The following is a 20,279-nucleotide window of genomic DNA, read 5'->3' on the forward strand; positions in this document are numbered from 1 at the left end:
TGTTCAATCCCATTCTTCTCTCCAGGCCTTCAAAATAGTTGTTCAGCACCACCTCTTATCATCCCCCATCCAAATCCTCGATCTTTTCCACCCCTGTTAATCCACCCCAAACCCACTTCCTTCAAATTCCCTGCACTTCTTCCTGAAAGTCCCTGTAATGTCCATCTTGTATACCCCGTGTTCCCTACCCCATCCCTCTCCCTTCCACAGATCTCCAAATGTCTCTGTTCCCCACTGTTTTGTCCTTCCCACTCCCGCCCCTCGTCTCATGCCCCCCCCACCCTTGCTGTGCGTTGTGCGTCAGCTCTCATATGAGCCTCGACAAGGTATACAAAAAAAAAAAGAACCTGCTCCTACAAATTTTTCAATCATTCTTCATCATTGAGAGGTATCGGGCCAAAAACGATATTTAGCATGATATCTCAGAAAGTGGTGGACAGATTTGGCCAAAACTTGGTGGACACGATGGGTGTGTGACAAGCAAGAATTGATTCGATTTTGGTGAAGATCCAAATCCAGATGCGAGAAGTGTTTCATTTTATTATTGTTTGGCTCTCGGCGGTGAAGTTTGAACTCTATCGTATTTCCCTGATCAGAGTTGCTGATTCGGTTTATGTTTACACTGATGTGTTTAATCTATCATTCAACGTATGATATAATCACCAGAAAAGTGACTCACAGTGACATTGAGCCATTGTGTATTTGTGTGTGTGTTTTGTTTCAAGACTCTGTCTGCTTGATGTTGCCGGCGGATGTCTTGGAACTCACCGCAGGGCAAAGAAGAATTTTGTCTCTCAAGGGACACTGGATACCATTGACCAGAGTCGCAGGGCCAGGCTGAATGACTGAACTGATCTGTTCACGGAGCTGAGGCGTAAAACTGTACGTGCACTGAGGGTGGACAAGGAGGCCTATATGCAAGGAATCTGTGAGGGGGTAGAGCATCACCTGTGGACAGGTGATTCTCGTCCCGCTTACAGGGGAATTCGCGCATTGCGTTCATCCAAGCCCATCCCTCGGAGCACTGAAATTAGAGCAGAGAGTGGTAGGCTCTTGACAGAGGAGTCTGAAGTGAAGGCCCGCTGGGCCGGTTACTTTGAGCGGTTGTACCAGGCTGATCCCCCAGCTGTCGAGTTGGACGTCAAGGGTGTTACAATCCCTGTTGCTGGCCCTCGAATCAACTGTGGTCCACCTTCGCTTGTGGAAACACGGGCTGCGGTGAACCAGTTGAAACGGGGCAAAGCTCCAGGGATCTGTGGCATCCATGCTGAACTTCTCAAGGCTGGTGGAAATGCTGCACTCGTGTCGTTGCATGCAGTTTTGTGCTCTGCCTAGAACACAGGCATCATCCCAACTGATTGGAAGAGGGGCCTTGTTGTTCCTTTCTGGAAAGGGAAGGGTGATCGCCAAGACTGCAACAACTACCGAGGGGTGACGCTGCTCTCAGTGCCGGGCAAGGTCTTTGCTCGGATAATCCTTGATTGGGTTTGCCACCATCTGCATGAGCACCAGCGTCCAGAGCAGTCAGGCTTTAAACCAAAGAGGTCAATGATTGATCGTATCCTTGCTCTTCGTGTCCTCACCAAACGCAGACAAGAGTTTCGGCAGGGGCTGCTTGCAGCCTATGTTGATCTCTGTAAAGCGTTCGATTCAGTGAATCGGGATGTCCTCTGGAGGATTCTTGGTCTTCGTGGGGTGCCACCAAAACTGATCGATCTGATATCTGAACTCTACTCTGGTACTGAGAGTGCTGTGAAGTGTGGTGGTACCATCTCTGACTTATTTCCAGTTGTTACTGGAGTTCGTCAGGGGTGTGTACTGGCCCCCACACTTTTCAGCACTTATACGGACTGGATTTTAGGGAGGATGTCGGAGAGATCAAGCTGTGGTGCATCGTTTGGGAATGTCAAGATCTCGGACCTTGATTTTGCAGATGATGCAGTCATCTTTGCGGAGACTTTAGATATCCTTTTGGGGCCCTCGAGGTGCTGAATGAGGAGTGGGAGCCGCTGGGATTACGGGTTTCTAGGGTCAAAACTAAGATCCAGGCTTTTGGTGACATCTTGGATGCTGCTGTCCTGTCTGTGTCTGTTTGTGGTGAGGATGTTGAGGTCGTGGAGAGATTCACTTACCTTGGCAGTGATATTCATGTCTCTGCTGGCTGTGAGTCAGAGGTCAATAGACGTCTGGGTCAGGCCTGGGGAGTCATGGATTCACTGGATCATGGGGTGTGGCGCTGCCGGTACCTGGCGGGAGGACGAAAGTCCGAGTCTTCAGGTCCTTGGTACTTCCAGTCTTGCTCTATGGATGCGAGACTTGGACTCTGACCAAGGATCTGAGGCGGAGACTTAATTCCTTTGGTACCAGGTCTCTTCGCAGAATCCTTGGCTATCGCTGGTCGGATTTTGTGTCCAACGAGCGGTTGCTGAGAGAGACTCGGATGAGATTTGTTACCTACATAGTCCGTGAGCGTCAGTTGCGGCTGTATGGACATGTGGCTCGTTTTCCTGACGCTGATCCTGCTCACCAGATTCTCTCAGCGAGGGAGTCTCATGAGTGGAGGAGGTCAGTGGGCCGACCACGTGCCTCGTGGTTGCAGCAGGTTGACCATCATCTCAAGGAGATGGGGATGGGCCTGGCATCTGCCTGGGGTATGGCCAGACGGAGGCCCCTGGAGTACCGGCGGAAAGTGGACGCAGCGACGCGCTGTTCTAGCACATGCTCCCATACCTGACCTGACTCTGTCTGCAAGGAACATATAGTTATGGACTCTGTCTACAAGGAACATATAGTTATGGACTCTGTCTGCAACGAACATATTGTTATGGACTGTCTGCAACGAACATATAGTTATGGACTTTGTCTGCAAGGAACATATAGTTATGGACTCTGTCTGCAAGGAACATATAGTTATGGACTCTGTCTGCAAGGAACTTATAGTTATGGACTCTGTCTGCAAGGAACTTATAGTTATGGACTCTGTCTGCAAGGAACATATAGTTATGGACTCTGTCTGCAAGGAACATATAGTTATGGACTCTGTCTGCAAGGAACATATAGTTATGGACTCTGTCTGCAAGGAACATATAGTTATGGACTCTGTCTGAGAGGAACATTGTTATTTAAGCAACAACCACCCCCACCCCTCCCCACCACACTGCCACTTTCATTCCATTTTATTGAGGATCTGAAATTCAATTATTCTCACACTGAAACCAACTCAACTTGACACTTCTGGCTTACTAAAACCAGTAGTTTTGTCAATCACCCACCCCTGTAGCTTTATTACAAGGCTCTGAAGGAAAACAAACAAAAGTGGAAATGAGGAAACAAATTTGAATCAATCTGTCAACGGAACCCGATGAAGTCCAGTGCTTATCACACTCAGCTATGCCTGTACCTCTCGTGTTCTAGTGAGGGAAGGGTATTCTAACATGGCGGCTCAGTGGCCCCGGAAGCACATGCTGCAGGTTCGCTCCAGATATATACACAACTCAGTGGATGATATGCATGGATGTCTGTACATTATCTTACTGATCTGTATTTGTGTATTTTGCTTTCTTTAGGAACTCTTTTATATTTTCTCCCTCAAAAAAAAAAAACCCAACAGAAACTGGAAAAAAAAACATTAAAAAAAAAGTAAAAGCATCGAGGGATGAAATCTAAAAAAAAAACAACCAAACAAGGAAGGTATGATGTCATATTACGATAACACAAGATGATGCCACAATACGACACCACAATCCTCATGGATTACCATCACGACATCTTTTGACATTTTACTTTTGTTGTGGGATTGTGATGAATGAAGAAGAAGAAAAAATGAATATTGACACTACATTATGATGCCACAATCTTCTTATGGTTTGGCATCATGATGTCTTTTGATGTTTTTCCATCACAATCCCACAAAAAAGTAAATGTCAAAAGATATTGTGATGCAAAACTACGAGAGGATTGTGGGGCGTCTTATTGTGGCATCATAATGTGGTGTCATCCCTGCCTTGTTTGGTTGTTTTTCTGAAGATGCCATCCCGCTGTTTTGACTTTTTTTAATGTTTTTTTTTTCTTCTAGTAACTGCAAGCAGTGATGCTGGGGCCCAAGCAGCCCCGCATTGAACAGTAAAGCTCTTGCATAAAATATGTATTTTAAAGGTTTTCCTTCGATCCAATATGGATGTCAGCCCACGTGACCTATGATGTCATTTTTATCCAACTTTATTTCCCATGGATAGTCGATCGCATACTTAAAGTTTCGCAATGTGAACAGTTTTAATGGGGTACCAGCCAGAATGGTTTAGTCCCATAATAATAATAATAAAATAATAACAATAAATTTTTATTATATCCAGAGACATGACAGGCAAAAAAAGAATTAAATATAGAGTTCATCAAAATGAAATAAATGGACTTGATAGAGAAAAATTTAAATGATCACAATCAACCACTGGAAAAGAAGGATAAAAATGAGGAGAAAGGGAACACAAACACTAAAATTAACGAGTGTATCAACTGATGACAACAAAAGTGAAAAAAGGGGGGAAACAATGTGTTACCTCGAAAAGCAGCTCCTTTGTAAGTAGGTTGTACACCAGGCAGGTGTTGTTCTCATCGACAACAGCAATCTTACGACGAGACATGCTCATATCTAAGCATCGCACAGATGTTGCCTGCTTCAGTAGAACAATAGGAAATGAATTGTCCACAAAGATCTTGAGAATCTGAAGTGGAAAACAAACAATTATGGCATAAATTAAAGATATAATTTTAAAGTTTGCATCATCACATACATTCTCTACCAAAACAAAAACTGAACACATGATTGTTGATGCGATTTATTTATGTAGCATCATGGAACACAGTTAAGATGAAAACCTCTGACAGCAATAAATGATGAATAAATTCCACATCCATTCCATTGTGATTTAATGACATAGTGCTGTGTTGTGGCAAATATTTTCACATAGAGATGCAAGATGGAAGTAACAATCTCAACACTGAGTATGTCCACCTCTGGCGGTAATCACTGCATTGCACTGCCATCGCATTGACTGTATGAGAACTCAAATCTGAGCCTGAGGAATGGTAACCCACACCAGAATCAGCTCATCGGGGGTTTGTGGCTGTCTTGGCAAGGTTCAAATGCAACAATCAATGATATACCAGAGATGTTCGATGAGACTTAAATCTGAGGAGATGGCAGTCAAGGGTGTCATGACATTAATGCTGGCATTGACAAGAGTGTTCCTTGATCAAATGGCCCTCTGAGAAGGAGCATTGTCATGCACAAGGATGATTCCTAGACAATGTTGTTGAAGGGTAGGTAACACATTGAAGTAAATACTCATTAATGTGTCGATCTGCCATAAGATTAGGTTCAAGTTTGTCTGATACGGTTCTGATACGATTAACGTTGGTATGATAGGTTTTAGCAATATCACCCCACACCATGAGATTTCTGCATTCAAAAGTTTGGAGCATATTGCTCATTGCGTTTTATGCAGCCCGTGCACGACCATCATTCCAAGGAGAAAACCTGGATTTATCACTGAGCATAACACTTGCCACTGCCTCCATGTCCATTGGTTGTCCTCATTTGACCACTGCAAGCATGCTTGGATGTGTCCCGGTGCAAGTCTTTGATGCTGAACAGAATGATGAGCATGGATTCCTGCATTCATGAGATGCCTCAGGATGGTGTTGACACTTATTCTTTTCATTTCAGGGAGTGTGTTTGCAGTCCTCTGAGCAGTCTGAAACTGATTGCATAGATGGGTTGTGAAAATGTATCGGTCCTGAGCACGAGTATATTATAGTGTGGTCCACTTCTTAGAATATCTCTTCGTGATCCAATGTATCTCTTGTTGATATCTCTTGTTGATTCATATATCTTGTTGATCCAGTGCCTTGATAACATCTTCTGAAGCCATGAACAGATCCTTTGCTTGAAGGGGTCCAATGATTTGATTCATTGTAATGGATTGTTAAATAATATCGTGTTTTTTTTTAAGTCAAAAATTGGTGAAATTGAAAAACTGTTTAAATTTGTTTTTTAAAATACCTCGTCTTACCTCTAAAAACCTAAGTGTACATGAGTCACAGTGATTGCAGGATATACGTTGCGTGGAAAATGGCAATCAGGTGTTCTGCATATCCCTCGTGCCAAAAAGTCACTTGGAGTTGACACTGGAAAAGTCCTTCAATAATTACATCATCAAATCTACATTTTTATGGCCGAAAGTGCAGACACATGGAAAAAAAAAGTTCAGCAGAGCCTGCATTTTTCTAGATCATAGCAATAACTGAGAAAATTATTCAGAAACCATAACATTTAGCAAAAATAAAACCACACATTGGCAAAGTATGCATGTTAGACAAATTATTTTTCTACAGTATCTAAGACTCGTGGTGGAGTTAGATGAGACAAACACAGCCACTGATCTTGGGGGAAGTGCTGTTACTTCCTGGGGCACTCTGGGTACGAGCACCATCGCAACAACGGTGCTGCATTTCTCACCACATTCAGCAGGGCGTTTCTTTAGGAGGAATTTCCACCTCCCCTTTATCCTTTTAAATGCTGTAGGTCAAGCAAGGAAGTAGCAAATACCATTTTTAAAGTCTTTGGTATGACTAGGCCAAGATTTGAACCACCGACCTCTCAGGCTCATCAAAACCTGGAAGTTGAGACAAATTCAGGGATTTTGATGATGTTTTTTTAAAAAATCACAAAATGAGGATGTCTGTAATGGCACTGTTTAACACCAAAAAACAGAATGACCTGAGATTTGGGCTACTGACAACACATTCATTTTGTGATATAAAGCTGAAGACGAGTTTATAATGACATCAAAAGATGTCAAAACGGAATAAATATCTCAAAAGATCAATAACGTATATAAGCACCATTAGAAGGCATGACTGCTGCAATCCTTTCATCTCCTGAAGAAATTATCACTGACAATCCAAAGCGAGTTGTTGCATTTCCTGGTGTAAAACAGCTTTCAACTGTGTCCGAGACTGCCCAGGAGAGTTCAATTTCCTAATTTTGTGCCTAAGAATATTCCAAACATGTTATATTGAATTAAATTCAAGATTCTTTGGTGCAATGTTGCAACGGTGGAGTTACCCAACAAGTTGGTAACCGGATGAGAACGGTTGGATCTGGAATTGTCATCCATGGATACAGGTCTTGTGAGAAGTGGGTGGTTGTTGAAATGTGGATCAACAACATGATAGAAAATGTCTTGATGGTACTCCATGCCCAGTGTGACCACTCCTCATTTTCATAAATGACAAGGTGAGCCAATGAAAAAAGCCAATAATTCACAAGGTTTTGGAAAAGCGATGATAATAGAAAACCTATACGCCAAGAAAACCTATTGAAAACCAAGACACCAAGGTGAACAACGAATAGCCAAGATCTTGTGAAAAAAGCCAAGGAGTGGTCACACTGTCCATGCCTGTCAGGATACCGTTCAGTGACCATGTCAAGTTTACAATTGTAACAGGCAGACCCTATCATAACAAATCTTCCAAGAAACCATACAATGTTCTGTGGTGTGGAGGCTGTGTTAATTAGCCACCAAACCCGAGTTCTACCATCGGTCGCTGCAGGAGAAATCGACTTCCATCAGACCAATGGAATTTCCTCCACGATGCAAAATTTCAGTGTTAAGGTGTCCAGCACCATACCAAACAGACCATTTGGAGTTCTGGAGTGATAAGAGGGCATCTTATTAGTCTCCTGGCTTTGTAACTTACAGCACAAAGCTGGATCAAGATAGTTCTCATGGATAAACCTCCTTTATTATCCGAGGGAGATTCCATTTATTCCGCAACACCGTGCTTGTGGCAAAATAAATTCGTCTGACAAGCCTGATCAGAGCTGTGTTTTCTCTGTTCGAGGTCACTCTGGGTCATCCAGATTGAGGTCTGTCTGACATTATTGATTTGTTGATGTTTGCGAACCAATCTGCTGATAGCAGTCCAGTGAAAGCAAGATTGAAGTCAAATTTCAGGGTAGGACATCCCAATAATTTGACATACTTGGGTCTTCCACAGATCAGAGTAGTAGGGTCCACCAATGGAAGTACACAACAATATAATTACCTTCTCCAAACTTTGACCAGGTGAAAGTGGTATTTTCAAGTTTATACTCCTACCATGCTGTACATGCTGGGTGTGCAAAGTTTCCTTGATGAAAACCATATTATATATGTGTATATTTATGCGTTGAGCACAAGGGCGTGTGGATGCTGCATGTTAAATATTGCATTTGGAGTGATGCTGCAAGGGTTAACAATGTCATGTGAACACACACCTGGCCATCTTTGAGTCCTACCAGAAGTCCCTCCCTACCCATGGGTCCTCCGATGACTTTAATGTAGCGGATCAGTGCTTTCATGAGCCACTCTCGCTCTTTTACACCACTTAGTGATAAACACTGCAGTCTCTTTTCCTGCAAATAGGAGTAAAGGTTGAAAGGGGAGTTGCACTGTGTTAGCTCTGTTTAGTATTTTGGTAAATATCATTCAAATTGCATAATTTTGAACAAATATACACAATACTGTCGATCTCAAGGCTCATCACAGCTTAAAAACGAACAGGGACCTTTGTGAGGAATAAAACGACGATTGCCTGGACAACCGGGATATTGGAATGACAGCAGCTTCTATACAAAGTTTTCACTTCTGGTTTCCAATGCAGCAGCACATTACCCATATGGTGCATCACAACCACCCCCCCACCCCCCACCAATGACACACATGTATACACACATACACACACACACACACACACACACACACACACTATTACATTTTTACTCTGAGTAAACTCACACATGTATTTATGAAAACTCAGCCTCCCCCTCCAAAGTTTGTCCCATCTTTGCTCTCTGTCGCTCCCCCAACCGCAAGTCCTCACCCTTACCGTCCCAACCCTAAGGCATCGGTCCCATCATCATACTCAAGCCTTCAACCCACCCCCCCTCCCCCAAAACCACACCTCCCCCACTGAAAGTCCTCAACCCAAGGCCCCCTTCCAAAGATGTCCCATCTTTAGTCTCATCCTCCTACGGCTCATAAAAACAAGCGTGTATTCCCACATCAAAACAGCCATCATCGACGTTACAGGAATATCTAACGCTTTGTGCTCCTCTATCATGCCATCACAGACTTCACAGAAACCAGTGACCAGTTTAAGAGAAAATAGTCGGAAATAATAGTACGCCTACATAACCTCCACAGTAAAAGTGCTGCTTGAGAGAAAGGGTAATTCTAAATAGTTCTAAAGGGTTCTAAAGTGCAATTCTAAAGGGTAGCTCCAAAGGGTAGTTCCAAAGGGTAGTTCTAAAGGGTAATTCCCCCCTTCCCAACTCTATACCATCGTTGCTCTCCCCCACCCCACCCAATACAAAGTCCTCACCTTCCCCTTCTAACCCGAAGGCATCGATCCCCTCCCCACACTCAAGCCTTCAACCCCCCACACCTCTTCCACCGAAAGTCCTTAACCGCTAGCCCCCTTCCAAATCTTTCCCATCTTTACTCTTACTGTCCTGCTCATGAAAACAAACAGGCATTCCCACACATCAAAACAACAGAATATGTAACATTTTCTGCTCCCCATCATGCTACCACTGACTTCACAGAAACTCGTCACAATTTTACGAGAAAATAGTTGGAAATAACAACACACCCACGTAGCCTCCGCAGTAAAAGCGCTGGTTTTTCTTTTGTATAGAATGTCGAGGCTCGTATAAGAGCTTGAGAGAAAGGGAAAGTCAAAGTGGTTCTAAAGGGCTGTTATTCTTCTTCTTCTTCATCATCCTCATCATCATCATCATCTTATGGCTGCTTCCATGCTTTCTAGTTACATGTTCTAAAGGATAATTCTCACGGATTCTCAAGGCTAATTTCCAAAGTGTAATTTTTAAGGATGATTCCAAATGGGTTTGAAAGGGTGATTCGAAAGGGTAATTGTAAAGGGTAATTTTAAAGGGCAATTTTCGAGGTTGATTCCAAAGGGTAATTCCAAAGATTAATTCCAAAGATTAATTCCAAAGGGTATTTCCAAAGGGTAATTCTAAAGGTTAATTCTAAAGGTTAATTCCAAAGGTAAATTCTAAAAGGTAAATTCTAAAAGGTGATTCGAAAGGGTAATTCCAAAGGGTAATTCCAAAGCGTAATTCTTAAGGTTAATTCTAAAGGTTAATTCGAATGGTTAATTCTAAAGGTTAATTCTAAAAGGTGATTCTAAAGGGTGATTCTAAAGGGTTATTCAAAAGGTTGATTTTAAAAGTTAATTCTAAAGGTTAATTCTAAAGGTTAATTTTAAAAGGGTAGTTCTTGAGGGTGATTCTTAAGGTTAATTTTAAAAGGTGATTCTTAAGGGTAAATCCAAAGGGTAATTTCAAAGGGTAATTCTAAAGGTTAATTCTAAAAGGTGATTCTAAAGGGTAATTCTAAAGGTTGATTCCAAAGATCAATTCTAAAGGTTAATTTTAAAAGGGTTTCTCTAAAGGATGATTATAAAGGGTGATTCTAAAGGGTGATTCTAAAGGTTAATTCTAAAGGGTGATTCTAAAGGGTGATTCTAAAGGGTGATTCGAAAGGGCGATTCGAAAGGGCGATTCTCAAGGGTGATTCTCAAAGGTGATTCTAAAGGTTGATTCTAAAGGGTGATTCTCAAGGGTAATTCCAAATGGTGATTCTAAAGGGTAAGTCTAAAGGTTGATTCGAAAGAGTGATTCCAAAGGGTGACTCAAGAGGGTGATTCTAAAGGGTGATTCTAAAGGGTAATTCTAAAGGGTGATTCTAAAGGGTGATTCTAAAGGGTAAGTCTAAAGGTTAATTCTAAAGGGTGATTCTAAAGGGTGATTCTAGAGGGTGATTCTAAAGGGTGATTCTAAAGGGTAGTTCTAAAGAGTGATTCTAAAGGGTGATTCCAAAGGGTAGTTCTAAAGAGTGATTCTAAAGGGTGATTCTAAAGGGTGATTCTAAAGAGTGATTCCAAAGGGTGATTCGAAAGGATGACTCAAGAGGGTGATTCTAAAGGGTGATTATAAAGGGTAATTCTAAAGGGTGATTCTAAAGGGTGATTCTAAAGGGTAAGTCTAAAGGTTAATTCTAAAGGGTGATTCTAAAGGGTGATTCTAGAGGGTGATTCTAAAGGGTGATTCTAAAGGGTGATTCTAAAGGGTGATTCTAAAGGGTAGTTCTAAAGAGTGATTCTAAAGGGTAATTCCAAAGGGTAGTTCTAAAGAGTGATTCTAAAGGCTGATTCCCAAGGTTAACTCGAAAGATGAATTTCAAAGAGTAATTCCAAGGGGAAATTCTCAAGGTTAATTCGAAACAGTAATTTTAAATGTTAATTCTAAAGGTTAATTCTAAAGGGTAATTCCAAAGGGTAATTCTGAAGAGTAATTCCAAAGGTTAATTCTGAAGATTAATTCTAAAGGGTGAGTCTAAAGGGTGGTTCGAAAGGGTGATTCAAAGGTTAATTATAAAGGGTTATTTTAAATGTTAATTTCAAAGGTTAATTCTAAAGGGTAACTCTAAAGTCTAACAGGTAATTCTAAAGGGTGATTCCAAAGGTTAACTCTAAAGATTAATTCCAACAGGTAATTCCAAGGGGAAATTCTCAAGGTTAATTCGAAACGGTAATTTTAAATGTTAATTCTAAAGGTTAATTCCAAAGGGTAATTCTGAAGAGTAATTCCAAAGGTTAATTCTATAGATTAATTCTAAAGGGTGAGTCTAAAGGGTGATTCGAAATGGTGATTCTAAGGTTAATTCTTAAGGGTAATTTTAAATGTTAATTCCAAAGGTTAATTCTAAAGGGTAACTCTAAAGGGTAATTCTAAAGGGTGATTCCAAAGGTTAACTCTAAAGATTAATTCCAAAGGGTAATTCCAAGGGGAAATGCTCAAGGTTAATTCGAAACAGTAATTTTAAATCTTAATTCTAAAGGTTAATTCTAAAGGGTGATTCCAAATGGTAATTCTGAAGAGTAATTCCAAAGTTTAATTCTGAAGATTAATTCTAAAGGGTGAGTCTAAAGAGGGATTCTAAAGGGTGATGCTAAGGGTAATTCTAAAGGGTAATTTTAAATGTTAATTCCAAAGGTTAATTCAAAAGGGTAACTCTAAAGGGTAATTATAAAGGGTAATTAAAAGGTAAATTTTAAAGGGTAATTTAAAAGATTAATTCTAAAGGTTCATTCTGAAGATTAATTAATTATCCCTGTGTCGTAAGAGGCGACCAGGGTTGCGTCAGTAAAGGCGTCCAGTGTAAAACCTGTGCCAAATCATTATGCGGATCATAACGGATGATCCGCTGTGGCGACCCCTAACGGGAGGAAGAAGAAGAAGAAGAAGAAGAAGAAGAAGAAGAAGAAGAAGAAGAAGAAGAAGAAGAAGAAGAAGAAGAAGAAGAAGAAGAAGAAGAAGAAGAAGAAGAAGAAGAAGAAGAAGAAGAAGAAGAAGAAGAAGAAGAAGAAGAAGAAGAAGAAGAAGAAGAAGAAGAAGAAGAAGAAGAAGAAGAAGAAGAAGAAGAAGAAGAAGAAGAAGAAGAAGAAGAAGAAGAAGAAGAAGAAGAAGAAGAAGAAGAAGAAGAAGAAGAAGAAGAAGAAGAAGAAGAAGAAGAAGAAGAAGAAGAAGAAGAAGAAGAAGAAGAAGAAGAAGAAGAACAAGAAGAAGAACAAGAAGAAGAACAAGAAGAAGAACAAGAAGAAGAACAAGAAGAAGAACAAGAAGAAGAACAAGAAGAAGAACAAGAAGAAGAACAAGAAGAAGAACAAGAAGAAGAACAAGAAGAAGAACAAGAAGAAGAACAAGAAGAAGAACAAGAAGAAGAACAAGAAGAAGAACAAGAAGAAGAACAAGAAGAAGAACAAGAAGAAGAACAAGAAGAAGAACAAGAAGAAGAACAAGAAGAAGAACAAGAAGAAGAACAAGAAGAAGAACAAGAAGAAGAACAAGAAGAAGAACAAGAAGAAGAACAAGAAGAAGAACAAGAAGAAGAACAAGAAGAAGAACAAGAAGAAGAACAAGAAGAAGAACAAGAAGAAGAACAAGAAGAAGAACAAGAAGAAGAACAAGAAGAAGAACAAGAAGAAGAACAAGAAGAAGAACAAGAAGAAGAACAAGAACAAGAACAAGAACAAGAACAAGAACAAGAACAAGAACAAGAACAAGAACAAGAACAAGAACAAGAACAAGAACAAGAACAAGAAGAACAAGAAGAAGAACAAGAAGAAGAACAAGAAGAAGAACAAGAAGAAGAACAAGAAGAAGAACAAGAAGAACAAGAAGAACAAGAAGAACAAGAAGAACAAGAAGAACAAGAAGAACAAGAAGAACAAGAAGAACAAGAAGAACAAGAAGAACAAGAAGAACAAGAAGAAGAAGAAGAACAAGAAGAACAAGAAGAAGAAGAAGAAGAAGAAGAAGAAGAAGAAGAAGAAGAAGAAGATTAATTCTAAAGGGTGATTCTAAAGGGTGATTCTAAAGGGTAACTCGAAAGGGTAATTCTAATGGTTAATTCTAGAGGGTGATTCCAAAGGGTAATTCTAAAGGGTGATTCTAAGGTTAATTCTAAAGGGTAATTTTAAATGTTAATGCTAAAGGTTAATTCTAAAGGGTAATTCTCAAAGGTGATTCTAAAGGGAAATTCCAAAGGTTAATTCTGAAGATTAATTCTAAAGGGTGATTCCAAAGGGTGATTTGAAGGTTAATTCTAAAGGGTAATTTTAAATGTTAATACTAAAGGCTAATTCTCAAAGGTGATTCTAAAGGGAAATTCCAAAGGTTAATTCTGAAGATTAATTCTAAAGGGTGATTCTAAAGGGTGATTTGAAGGTTAATTCTAAAGGGTAATTTGTAATGTTAATGTTAAAGGTTAATTCTAAAGGGTGATTCTCAAGGGTAATTCTGAAGTGTCATTCTGAAAGGTCATTTTAAAAGTTAATTCTAAAGGGTGATTTTAAAGGGTAATTCTAAAGGGTGATTGTAAAGGGTGAGTCCAAAGGGTGATTCAAAAGGGTGATTCTAAAGGGTAATTTTAAAGGGTAATTCAAAAGATTAATTCTAAAGGTTAATTCTAAAGGTTTCTAAAGGGTAATTATTTAATCCTCTCATCTCCTCTTTCCTCAAAGAAAGTTCCTCAAGGCTGAAGTTCCTCAAGGCAGTGTTTTGGGCCCTGTACTTTTTCTGGTTTTAATCAATGATTTCTCAGACTCTCTGTAAAATCCTCTTTATCTCTGCTGATGACTCCCCCCTTTGCCATACCATTTCTCATCCCGCTGATTGGCAGGCAGCAGCCTCTTCACACTCTGCAGACCAGGATAAAATCACAAGCTGGTCAAAAACTTGGAACATGTCTTTCAATCCTGACAAATCTCACACCCTCACTATGTCTCTCCGAAAGGACCGTCTGGAAAACACGACCATCTAATTTCTCAACAATCCCCTTGAAGAAGTCCTTTCATTCAAGCTTGTGGGCCTCACTGTTGGCAATGATCTTTCCTGGGAAAGCCACATCTCCAAGTTTGCTTCCAAAGCCAGTCGCCGACTGGGCATCCTCCATCGTGCAAAGTCCTTCCTTGGCATACCTGAGCTTCAAACCACTTACAAAGCTTTCATCCACAGTCTGATAGAGCACTGTGGGGTGATGCTCCTCCCTCACACCTAGCTAGACTTCACGTTGTGGTAACCACAGCTTTTAGGATTTTTTGTATCTCCTGTGATGAAGCTGAGTCTTTAGGTCTCTCACTCTCTCACCTGAGGCAGGTCGGTGGTCTTTCTGTCTTCTACTGTCTCCTCTCTGGCCTTGCCCCCCTCCCCTCCCCACTTTGTCTGTGCTCTGCCCCCCTCCCCACACTCATATATTTCCGCAGGGCATTCAAGGTCCGCCAAAAATCCCCTTCTGGTGAAACTGCCCAAATCAAGAATCACTGCTCACCTTTACCCTTTCATTCCTCTTTTTCCCCACCTCTGGAGCAAGCTTTCACACTCTCTTCAATCACACTCTTCCCTCCAGGTCTTCAATGCAGCTGTTCACTACCATCTCATATCTTCCCACATCCAAAATCTTGATCTTTTCTATCCCATCAATCCACCCACCTCCTTCAAATTCCCCGTTTTCCTTAATGAAAGTCCATGTAGTACCATCTTGTTTACCCCGTGCACCCCGCCCTATCCCTCTCCCTTCTACAGATCTAATGTCTCTGTTCCCCACTATTTTGTGCTTCCCTCCCTCGCCCTTCTCGTCTCCTGCCTTGTTATATGTTCTGTGTGTTAACTTTCACACAAGCCTCGACATTGTGTCCAAAAAAAATTTCCAAAGGGTAATTCTCAAGGGCTCCTAAAATGGGGGTCGTAGTTTAGAAATTGCGGGTGGAGTCAGGCGAACTGTCCAATCAATGGGTGGAATTCACATGCACACACATGCATGGTTCCGATTACAGTACAGATGTATCATGTATGGGTTATGATGTATGCTCTCTCTTCTTAAAACCCCTTCTTACTCTTTCCACTGTATCTTACCTTTTCTCATTCTTTTTTTGTTTTTACTGTTTCTTGTTTTTTTTTTAATCCGATTTTCCTCAACCTCCTTTGATTTGAATATAATTAAGGCAAAAATGCAGCTTTGTTGCCTGAAATGATATTTGGTGGGTGGGGGGGGGTCCCTTGCATGAATCGCAATTCTTCTACGTCATTCGTATGCAGCACAAGGCTGTGGGGTAGCATCATTGGCCCAGGACGGGCTATGCCGCTGATGCAATGCCCTCTGCAGGTTAGGGCAGGAATTTGCAATTTTGTTCAAGGTGCCGACGATAGCTCACCTCCTCTTGGCAAAGGACACAGTGGGATCTTTAAGGTCCACCAGCAAATGCCGGCAGATGGAACACCAGTTTAACATCCATTAAAGGGACGGCACACACATTGATGAATCACCCTGCCTCTGAAACATCGGGATCTCAGTTTGTAACTGGGTCGGGATTCGAACCCAGGCTAGTCAGCTTTGAGGCAAGTGTGCGTACAGTACATTTAGGCCATCCTGTCAGCCCATAAATTGCAATGATTTCCCGTGTCATGATAGACAACTGATAAGAATTACATGACATCTCAAAATAAATTTCTTTGACACAGCTCACTGAATGATGAACCAAAAAAGACAAGAAGAAGGTTCTAATCAATTGTTTTGGATGCATAGATGGTCAACCTAGAATTCATTTTTGACAAGAGCTTGTGCCATAGCTTAAGCATGGAAAACAAATTTTCAACATCCAAAAATGCATTGCAAAACAACCAAAATATGCGTAGAAATATTTATAACCACTTGTAATGACCTTCTTTCTGAGTTTTGTAACATGCACACCTAAAGCTACGTGAAACCAGGACGATGCATAAATCCTCATTTCAAAAAACCCATAATCAAAACAATGTAATTCAACTATTTTTCCCATTGGAAAAGAAACAAAAGTAATCTGATTTTCAAGCCCAAGAGAAAGAAACAAAATAATCATCGTTATGTCATTGCCATTTATCTTAACTTTCCACACCAGCGAGCTTTTTACCTGGCAAAGGACGATATGAAACGAGCAAACGACAAGGAGGTTGCAGTCAAAATGATGAGGAATACGTTCACATAAGCGGTACTGCATGCTGTTGGCGTCATTCTCGTCCAATTCATAGACGACTATTTGGTCCGGGAGTTGGATGGCCAGTCGACAGCGGTAAATGGCAATCTTCTTCACGAGTTCATGGCAGCGAATTCGCACTGACGATGGCATCAAGAGTTTGTTGTCACATATATTTCATGTTTTCATTTCAGTCACATGATCATAATACAGAACAAAATGTTGGGCGAGGAAGAAAGAAGAACATTCATCTCAGCATGCCCTCTACCAAGGAAGGATTTTCATCTCACATCACTCCATCACGTGGCTAACTTCAGCTTTCCAGATTGCCAGAAATGTGATGAAGCAGTTCACTGCAACACTGCAGGTGAAATAGTTTTCCTTACGATTGTGAAAATCAATTGGGAAGAATGAAGTTGAATTTATATTTATTGTGGATATCAAACACAGAAATACAGTGCTCACAATAAAGTCTACACCCACTTTCAAATGTTTCACCTTTTCTTAACGTAAAGCCTGGATTTAAATTGCATGAAATCAGACTTTTTCCACCTTTATTTTACATATGGTAACCAGCAACTTCCAAGTGAAAAACAAATTCTTTAAATTTCAGAAAATTAATTAAATATACAAAACTAGAATATCTTGGTTGGATCAGTGTCCACCCCTCCCCCCCTATAATAACAATTGTAAATCATCTCAGGTGTAACCAATCACCTTCAAAATCACACACCAGGTAAATTGGCCTCCATCTGTGTAAAAATTGTAGTGATTCTGATTATTTCAGAAGAAAAAAAAATCAGCTGTTCCTGAAGATTTCCTCTGCTGGTAGTGCATTTCACAGCAAAGATTCAACCATGAGCACCAAGGAGCTTTCAAAAGACCTATGTGATAAAGTTGTGGAACGACGCAGATCAGGGGATGGGTATAAAAATATATCAAAGGCCTTGAATATCCCTTGGAGTACAGTCAAGACAATCATTAAGGAATGGAAAGCATGTGGTGCCACCAAGACCATGCCTAGATCGGGCCGTCTCTCTAAACTGGATGACCAAGCAAGGAGGAAACTGATCAGAAAGGCTACCAAGAGGCCAATGGCAACTTTGAAAGAGCTCCAAGCCTTTGAGGTAAAGACTGGTCATGGTGTGCATGTGACAACAACATACCAAGCACTCCACAAGCCTGGCCTGTACAGGAGGGTGCTAAGAAGGGGGCCATTACTCAATAAAGCACACCTTGAGTCCCATTTGAGGTATGCAAAATAACACTCTGGAGATTCTGAGGCCATGTGGCAAAACGTTTAGTGCTCTGACCAAACCAAAATGGAACTTTTGGCCTAAATGCAAAACGCTGTGTTTGGTGCAAACCCAACACAGAACATCACCCATCGAACACCATCTTTACTGTGTAGCATGGTGGTGGCAGCATCATGTTATGGGGATGTTTCTCATCAGCAGGGACTGGGACACTTGTCAGTTTGGTAGGGAAATGCATGGAGCAAAATACAGAAAAATCCTTGTGGAAAACCTGCTGCCCTCTGCAAGAAAGCTGAAATTGGGACGGAAGTTCACCTTTCAGCATGACAACGACCCAAAGCACATAGTCAAAGATACACTGGAGTGGCTAAGTTAAAAAAGATAAATGTCCTTGAGTGGTCCAGTAAGAGCCCCAACTTGAATCTAATCGAAAATCTGTCCCATGACTTGAAGATTGCTGTCCATCAACGCTCTCCACGCAACTTCACCGAGTTGAACAGTTTTGTACAGAAGAATGGGAAAATATTTCCCAATCAAGGTGTGCATAGTTGGTAGAGACCTATCCAAACAGACTCACAGCTGTAATTGCTGTCAAAGGTGCTTCCACCAAGTATTAACTCAGGGGTGGACACTTATTCAATCAAGATATTTTAGTTTTGTATTTTTAATTAATTTTCTGAAATTTGTGGAATTCGTTTTTCACTTGTAAGTTGTCGGTTACGATGTGTAAATAAAGGTGGAAAAAGTCTGATTTAATGAAATTTCATTCCAGGATACAAGGCAACAAAAGGTGAAAATTTTGAAAGGGGGTGTAGGACTGTAGATGGATGGCTGAAATAAAGTGAAATGAAAACAAACCATATTCCCAATCTAAGGTCAGAATAATGTTGAAAATTCTCTCAAGAAGTATGACACAAACATTTTGTTTGCAGCCTATAGCTGCTGGTTGCATAATTTCTGGGAGCACGGCTGTGCCAATGATTCAGTGCCAACTGTTTCCGGTAAGTTGGTACTCGTTTTGCCGACCTCGGAAGGACGACAAGCTGAGTCAAACCACCTGTTGTTATTTCACGGCAGGCCAGGGGCTCAAACACAGACCCTAATATCTTAAGCCAACTACCTTAACTGTTAAGCCAACACCAGGCTTAAGAGATGTGATGAAATTCCAACAGATTAATATCAGATCTCATAAGAAATTATAGGATAGCTCTGTAATGACACTTTCCATGGACAAATATAAAGGATGCAACACAGTCTGGAATCTTGATTTGCAGGACATACTTTCTGCCATTGGCTTTGAGGAGTTCGCTCCTTAACTGGATGGCCAACTTCCACCATATGTGAAGGAGGCATGTGGCTCTCATATTTCTTGCACTCTACTTCTACTTTCCCTTTAAATACTAGTGTCCCTTTTAGTACTGTGCTAGGCATAATCCTTATTCTGATATCCAGTACATTAATGAATAAAGCCTCGGTCTCCCTGGATAACGCCTTTTCAATTTGCTCATGACTCCAACTGGTTTCATTGTCACCAGACCTTCATTGTTTTTTAATATCAAAGTCTCGTCAATATTCAACACAACATTCAATTCAGAAAAATATCATTACTCCATTCTACCTCAATGTGAGGACTTCTTCACGAAACCATTTATCTTCCATGACCAATCACTTCCCGATATCCACCAGAAATAATCCCTTGACCTAACCACCAGCCATTATCTGTCCTGGCCTCCAAAGGCAGACATTATCCTGACAACTTTACAAGGCAAAACCATTACTTCCTGCATTTAAACTCCTTCTCATATGCAAAGCATTTATGTGAACTGCCAGAGAGTCAAGCTTCCCACAAAGGTCGGTGCTCCTGAGTGTCATGTGATATTTCTCGACATGGTGGATTCCAAGGCACAGAGCATCTCACCCTCCCATCACAAACTAGTTTGTGGCTTCACTGTTTTTTTCATCTCCTTTCCAGTGCAGCTCGAAGGTTTCCTGACCCAGCTAGAAACTGATGAATCACCCTGTCTGTAAAACACCGAGTTGACAATTTGTTTGCAGTCCCTCGGATGGACGTCAAACTGGGCGAGGAGTCTGCCAGCATTAGTTGGTGGATGTTTAAGATACCATGGTGTCCTCTGCGAATAGTAGGCGAGCTATTGCCAACACCCTGTCAAGTTCCAAATTCCTGTCCTAACAAAAAGAGAACATTATTGCATCAGCAGCACAGTTGCACCCTCAGCCAATGATGTTCCCCCACAAAAGCAGAAGAAGTCAAAAACATTGAACACCAGCACTTCAAATAATAATTAATGATCAATTCTGTTCAATTCCTTAATTGTCCGTTTTCATGTCTGCAAATACTTCTTTGGCATCAAAGCCGATATG

General features: G+C 41.0%; 1 protein-coding gene across 1 annotated transcript in view; it reads right to left on the reverse strand.

Annotated features, from left to right (window-relative positions):
- IFT122 (intraflagellar transport 122) overlaps window positions 1-20,279 on the reverse strand; it is a 252,835-nt gene that overhangs the window by 157,239 nt on the left and 75,317 nt on the right. The window contains exons 12-14 of the mRNA XM_085899537.1: window positions 16,579-16,781; window positions 8,321-8,458; window positions 4,557-4,721 (exon numbers count right to left, since the gene is read on the reverse strand). Of these exons, the coding sequence (XP_085755663.1) occupies window positions 4,557-4,721; window positions 8,321-8,458; window positions 16,579-16,781 (506 nt within the window). The remainder of the gene's footprint in view (window positions 1-4,556; window positions 4,722-8,320; window positions 8,459-16,578; window positions 16,782-20,279) is intronic.

Source organism: Eptatretus burgeri, chromosome 10 (genome assembly GCF_056783735.1).
Source record: "Eptatretus burgeri isolate ZD-2024b chromosome 10, Ebu_testis_v1, whole genome shotgun sequence".
NCBI lineage: Eukaryota > Metazoa > Chordata > Myxini > Myxiniformes > Myxinidae > Eptatretus > Eptatretus burgeri.